Source organism: Falco rusticolus, chromosome 1 (assembly GCF_015220075.1).
Source record: "Falco rusticolus isolate bFalRus1 chromosome 1, bFalRus1.pri, whole genome shotgun sequence".
Lineage (NCBI taxonomy): Eukaryota > Metazoa > Chordata > Aves > Falconiformes > Falconidae > Falco > Falco rusticolus.
The window spans coordinates 82943104-82950376 of NC_051187.1; the positions used below are offsets into that span (position 1 = coordinate 82943104).

Below are 7273 nucleotides of genomic sequence, written 5' to 3' on the forward strand. Positions count from 1 at the left end.
CAGCACACGTAGCCATTGCTCAGGGTTTAGCACACACAGGCATTGCTTGGGGCTCAGCACACAGAGGCATTGCTCAGAGCTCAGCACACGTGGGCATCACTTGCAGCTCAGGATGTGCAAGCATTGCTCAGGGCTCAGCTCTATGGGGCTCAGCACACACACGGGCATTACTCAGGGCAATTCTTGCGGTCTGTGCCGTGCTGCTGGGCTCCAGGCCAGCCTTCAGCTGCCTGTTTGTTCTCAGAGGCGATGTTGGCCTTCAAGCTGCACCAGGTGTTTGACCTTGTGTACATCACTTTGTCTGGCTTTCCTCTCCCACTCTTGGCTGTCTGCTGTCTCCCATGAGAGAAGATACGATCCCAGACCTGCTCCCCCCAGAACTTTTCTCTGCTTTAACTCTTTCTTGGGCGGAGGCTATGGTTCCTTGCTTGACACACAACCATGGCCCTTTACTGAGCAGGGCCACATGACACCAGCCTGCAGAGCAAAATGGCAAAGCAATACAGTCACTATTGCTGCCACATGTGCCTGTACAGGGCCTTTACAAGTTGTGCAGTGATCTGCCCCTGTGTCTGCTGGTTGCTCTCAAAGTGTTCATCTTATTAGCCAGCCTCAGCAGGAGCAAACCGAAAGCACCTTCGTGCTGTCCTACAGCCGGACACAGAGGAGATTCAGTGAGTTCACAGCATTTTCACAGCCCATCTGAATCCCTTTGGTATGCAGTGCCCCCAGTGTGGCCCCAGCCGTGGCATTCATCCTGTTCAGTGCCCCTTGAGAAATGCTCAGCAGACTGCAGAATCCAGCCTGGTTCTTTTGCCAGCTGTTGTGTTGAGGAAAAATGTTAAAGTCATGGTCTGTCACAGGAAAGAAATGTCTGTCCTGTAGTACAAGCCCACATCTGTCCCCTGTAACATCCTTCCTGGGTCACATTCAGGCAGGGCTCAGCACCGTGCAGGGCAGGGTCCTTGCCTGCCCAAGGCAGGGGCAGCCAGTGGGATTTACTGCCTGTGGGCACGAAGCCACAGCCTCCGCCGCAGACCTGGGGAGAGACAGTGTCCATCAGCCCCAGGACCCTCTCCCAGCTCCCCATCCCACTCCTGGGCTGTGCCAGGGCCTGATACCCCTCGTCGTCCCCTGGGTCTGGCAGGATGCTTACGGTGGAGGTGGTGGGTGATGGGGACGAGACTCAGCAGGAGAAGCAGGATGCTGGTGGCCAGTGGGACCCAGACCAGGGGGCTGCAGACACCTGGAAAGCAGGAGAGGACTCACCACCTGGCACCATCCTGCCCCAGCATTTCTGGGGGGTGAAGCGTGGGGTGGGAAAGGGAGAAAAGCAAAGCAGGTCCTCAGAGGAGAGGTGGAGGACGTGACCATCACCCTGGAGTATCCCTTGGAGGGTGCAGTACACCCGAAGGCATTGCAGGGAACTTAGCTGTGAGTCATGATAACCTAAATTGCACACATTCTGCCCCCTAAACTCTTGTACATCCCAGGGAACCAAACCTAAATCAGCTCCATCCAGAGTGGTGGGTCCAGGTAGACCCTCATGCCCACACCTACAGGGTCACATTGGGGTTGGCCCCACCCCAGGACAAACTCCAGCTGAACCCTGGGGAGCCCCAGGAGCTCAGCGAACCCCTTTGCAAGGCAGCTTGAGCTGAGCAGGTGCTGTACCTTTCATGCTGGTAGTTTTGCTTTCGGTTATGCACCGCACGGGTTTTTTCAAGGGTGGTGCCTGAGTGGTCTTCAGAGGCAGAGGCAAAACATCTACTGGTGGGTGAGAAGAGGATGGTCATTATGGCACTGAGCACAACGGAGATCTCAAACAGCCAGGCAAGAAGGGCTGGAAATGTTGGCCTTTAAAACTAACCCCATTCAGCAACCCCTGCAAAGGCCCAGAGAGGCTGGGAGCTTGGCCTGAATGTCTCGGTGGCCACAGATGTTTCTGAAAGCTTGTAAAAGCGTTAATAAAAGAATGTACCAGGCAAACAAGGGCAGAAGGCTAAGGCAGAGAAAAAGAGACCTTCCTTTTTTTAGTTTACTAAAATTTACTGCCAGGCACCATCTCATCAGTGTTGCACAAGATCATGGGTAAGAGATTTCAGTAGCTCTGGGAGATTGTCAGGGATCCCTGGATCTTTTCAGTATTCAGATTGCTCTAATCTTTGCTCAAAGTTGCATATTGTTTTTTTCTGATTAAAAAAAATAGGGGCAGGATTTATTATGATGTATTTGAATTACAACTGAGTATGTTCGTCTCCCTGTAAATTTGGCCAGGAAAATATCCCAGTAATTTTATTAAATAGCTGTTCATCTGACCACTCCAACTGTACTTATTCAAAAATCCGGGTGATTCAAAACTATATTTTTTTCAGCTTCTACCCAGGACTGAAATTCCTACAGAAACCACCATTCTTTTACACAGAAAGGTGAGACATTGGGTGCCTGGGATTTTTTTGGACAACTTCTCCCTTACATTATAACAGAAAAAGAACTTAAAGATGATTTGGTTTATCATGAGTACTAAACAGAAAATATCCAGCAGAGCCTGAGTCCTCTCAGAGCACCTGCTGGTGTTTAGTTTTAAATTGGAATGTCCTTGGACATGCTGAATTTCAACCCTGTTTTTCATGCTTTGCTTTGCACATAGATATCTGCCCAGTTGATAAAAAACAGCTCCCCTTTATCTTAAACCAGCTTTTCTTTAAGCCAGCAAGAATCCAAAAGGGATTTCTCAGCCAGCTCAAGGTGCAGGGCATGGCTGCAAAAAAACAGCCAGAAAGGTTGGGACTGGGGCTGCTTTAGAGGCAGCAGCCATAGCTGCATCTTGGTTAAATAAGTTATTGTCTCCCTAAAAGCTTGCAAAGGGCTGAATCCTGCTTCAAACATGCTAGTTTTTCTACATCACCTCCTGCTCTGTGGTCAAGGGGAAAATGGGCTGAAAAGAGCTGAAAAATGGACTGTAAAGCATCACTCCCCCAGTGCCAGCTGCAGACAGCTCTGATTCCTGGTCGGGGCTCCCCACTGACAGCAGGCTGTGGGCTTTGAGGAATAAATCCCATTTCAATCCGTGAAGCTGCTGTCAGAGCCACCCCAGAGACGTGAGGGGTGATGTCCTCTGGCCTTGATGCTGCTCTTGTCACTTGGAGGAAGGGTGAGGAAGAACCAGGGCACAGAAGAACCTGGGAGCTGAGCAGGGCACACATCCAGCCTCTCACCTGAAGTACTGCAGGGGATGAGTAAAGCACAGGGCACAGCAATAACAGGGGCTGAGGGTCTTCCCATGGGAATGCTTAAACACCAGGACCAATGTGGAGCTCAAGGCATGATCACAGCAGAATAACTGCTGGTGGCAAAAGGACCATCACATGCAGCTCACCTAAAATTTAGCTATTTTCTATATTTTCTGCCTTACCCAGTCTCATAGGTCACCAGAAAAAACCCAGAGCCCCCACCTTGAATTTCAAAACTGGGAAGGCTCTTCCAACATCCCTTACCCAGTGGACCTCATCCCATCCTGCCAGTAGCACATTTTGGAACCCCAGGGGTGATGCTTACCCACACCAAGCCATGTCCCGCTGCCCAGGAGGAGCTGGGAGGACTGGGAGATGGAGCAGTAATAGGTGCCGTTGTCTGAGGCATGGAGGTGGCTGATGTGCAGGCTGTAGGAGCTGTGGGACCTCACTCCCTGGACACTAAACTTGTCTTCTCTGATGTTTGTGCCATACGTGGCTTTGCCCAACAGGTTGGAAAATAGCAAGAACTCGAAATTTTGCCTCTCCTGGCTCCAGCGGTACCAGTACACCCCAGTATGGTCCTTCTTCACCTCACAAAGCATTTCTGTTTTATTGTTAGTTTGGGCTAAAATACGCTCTGGAGTCTGGAGTAAAAGTAGATTTGTACAGAAACCTAAGAAAAAAGTAACAGGAATACATAATTAGTATTTTCTTTTCATTATTTTCCTTCCCATGCTAAGTACAGATTTTCTTTCTGGGCTTAATAAGAGCAGTCACAGACCACTTAACTGGTAGTTAAGTTACAGACCAGTGGATTACACAAGCAAGAAACTGGAGCATCTTTATCAGGATGCTCCCATGTTCCCTCAGGCCTTTTTGGATTCCCAGCTAATTTTTTGACAACCTTGTTAATACAGGTAGAGTTTTCCCTGTAAACACTCATCTAGGAAGGAGGCTTGGTGGCACAGAGGGGGATGGAGGGATGATTTTGAGGGTGTCCTCAGGGCTTTATGTGCAGGGAAGGGCATCCCCACCTGCTCCTGTGGGTGCCCCTCTCCTGCCCTCTTTTCCTTTCTCATTTTTCAGAGAGGCTTCACCGCTCCACAGATTTTTTTTTGAGCCTCTTATTTGTCGGATTTTTGTTCTAACAGATGCAACTGATAAACATAATCTCAGGTGTAGAAAAAAAGACAAAAAATTGTGCAAAACAGTTAAAAATGGGCTAATTTGATATTAGTTTTCAGAAGACATTATTTTCATATAAATTTTGAGACCCGGGGAAGGAGAGGCAGTGAGGGATAGCGGTGGAGTTGAAAGCTTCAGTTTGGCATCGCATCACTCTGTTGGGGCTTTGCAGCTTTTGTAGAAATTATCTGAATTGTGTTTGGCCCAGGCAGATGTGAGTGATATCTGTCTGCAAGCGAGGATGTGTCCTTGTGAAAGGAATAACAGGTGACATGTGATCCTTTCTGCTCAGCAAACAGTCCTACAAGGCTGCAGATAGTCTAAGACCGAGTGAAAAACAGCCCTCTGAAGATAAGGATGCTCTTGCTTTCCCTGTCCGTTTCCCAGGCGTGTTTTAAAGCCGCGCAAAAAGCCCAATAAAACCTGTTTTTTTGGCTTTTTTAACCTTAAAAATGTCCCTATTCCTTCAAAATCCCAAAGCTGCTTATAGCAGTGCTTGCAAACAGCTTCATGCAGCCCTGCAAAGCCAGTGGTGCAGGAATGGGTTTGCATGACCACAAGAACGCTTGAAGCCATCTCTGTGTCCCATGTCCCTGATGTTCTCCATGTACCTGATGGGGACAGGCAAAGGAGAGGGCTCTGGTGACTCACACAGGTCCACAGCTTTCCTGTATCCCCACACCAACGGCCCCATCGCTGCAGGTGCGCTGCAGAGATGAACAGGCTTCAACCCTAATATTGCAATGCTGAAATTCAGGCATTGCATAGCAGCTCAGCACTTCACCACATCCTCTGGCACTGTGACAATATAAATATCTCATTATTAAAATACATAATTTTCAGAGTTTGGATTCCAATCCTGCTAAACGTTGCTTTGGCAAACACCTGTGTGTTTTTTTAGAGGATGAAATGTGTGTGGCCATGGGGCACAGTGGCTTCAGGATCTCCTCGGCTGCCCTCAGGTCTGGCTCTGCTGGGCGCAGGAAACTTAACCTCCCATGGAGACCTTTGCCTCAAGCTGCTGGAGATTATTATATGAAACAGAAGGAATGAGAAGAGATCCTGGAAAATGCTCAGCTCTGAGCCAGTGGTCAAGCTGCAGTGGGGTGAGCTGGGATGGAGCTAGAGCAGAAAAGCTCATCCTCTGCCACACCTTCATCCCCCAAAATCTCCCTATTCCCTTTCCCAGTGTAAATGCTTGCAGGGGACCATGAGGAATTGGTTTGTTTCCATGTGCTTGGTCAGACCCGTCTGCAGCAGCTCAAAACCAGCCCCTTTCCCCTTCACTCTTGTGGAGCAAACTCTAATTTATTGGGGGGTTCTCAGCAAAGATCCCACCATATAGATCTGTAGGATATTACTTGTATATAAGTGTCGATAAAGCACCTTAGGCAGTTTGGTGCCGTATCGGCTGTGTTGCACTGTGGCTGGATGACCATCACACGATGTGAACACAACACCCTGCAGTCCTGACAGCCTCTGGCGAGGATGCTGGGCAGCTGTGGACCCGGGCTGGGCGATGTCTCAGGGCACCAACCTGAGCTGCCACTCTAATATATAGATTTAATGGGGGTTTCAAGCTTTCAACACTTTCCACCTAAGAACTGATGGCACAATTTGTCCTCTGAAGCATAATTCTACCACTTTGCCACAACGTTGACTGTATATATTCAGTCCAGAGCTCCTGCAACCTGTCTGCAATAAGGAGAAGGTAACATGGTTTTATAACACTCTGAGTCCAGCTGTGGCCCTTGGGGAAATACTCAGTCCTTGGATAGATTTGGAAGAAAATTTGATGGGATGTTTACTGTCTTTGTGTTACACAGGCAGCACAGATAGGTGCTACTTTAGCTTCTCCATCAGCAGCTTCCCGCAGTCCGTCTGCACTAAGAAGGTGCAGTAAAAACAAACTCTGTGGTGTCTATACCATTATATATTGCTCTATAAATAGAATAGAATAGAATAGAACAGAACAGGACAGAATAGAGTAGAATAAATAGACTATTACAGTTGGAAGGGACCTATAATGCTCATCTCATCCAACTGCCTGACTGCTTCAGGGGTGACCAAAAGCTAAAGCATGTTATTAATTGTGTTGTCCAAAATTATGCAGTGATAGGTAATAATATCCTGTAAGATTTCTACTATGCCTGTATTGTTAAACTTCCATCATCCAGATGGTGTACAACACGTGCCATGTGCTGGAGCGGGGTGGAGAACAGGCTCCAGCATGTTTTTAGGTGCCCTCAACCCTTAAGAGACATGTCCCTCTTACCTGGGATCTGGAGGCAGATGCAGAGATGGAGCCACAGCCGGGCCATGGTGGTGGACTCAATGATGGAAGGGTTTTGTGTCAGGTCCCCCTTTCCATGCACGGCCACCTCTTGGTGGTAGGGCTGGCTTCACCCCAGGAGGTTCTTCCCCATCTCAGCGCAGATGTCTCACTGGCAGCTGCCGAAGAGCATCTGCCACAGCAGCACTTAGCGCCTCAGCCTGGCACCTTCCCCTGTGATGAGTCTCAAATCCAGGTATGCATCAGGATGGCAGCTCCATGCTCTTCTCCAGCACGGCACAGGGTCCCCCCTTTAGGAAGAGAAATCATGAAAAGTCACTGATTTTTAATTATGATTTCTTCATATTTCATCACTTAGTTTTTCCTTCTTCTTTTATTCTAGCTCCATGCAATTAATAGGAGCTTGGCGTTAAAAATAAAAGCAGAGAAGGATGAATTTGGGCTGGTTTCTCCTCTGTTGAAATAAAAAATAATTCAAAATAAGGAAAAGATGCAATTTTAGCTGTGGGGTTGTTTTCTTCAGCAGAATCTTTAGCAGGAGGTGTTTTGCTCTGGGCCT

General features: G+C 48.3%; 1 protein-coding gene across 1 annotated transcript; it reads right to left on the reverse strand.

Moving 5' to 3' along the window:
* Positions 1-541: 541 nt before the first annotated feature.
* CD8B (CD8b molecule) lies at positions 542-7027 on the reverse strand. The gene is made up of 5 exons (XM_037395605.1): positions 6697-7027; positions 3559-3909; positions 1675-1770; positions 1157-1246; positions 542-648 (listed from the first exon to the last, which is right to left on the reverse strand). The coding sequence occupies exons 1-5, from the start codon at positions 6740-6742 to the stop codon at positions 542-544; spliced, it is 690 nt and encodes a 229-aa protein (XP_037251502.1). The 5' UTR covers positions 6743-7027.
* Between the last annotated feature and the right edge of the window lie 246 nt (positions 7028-7273).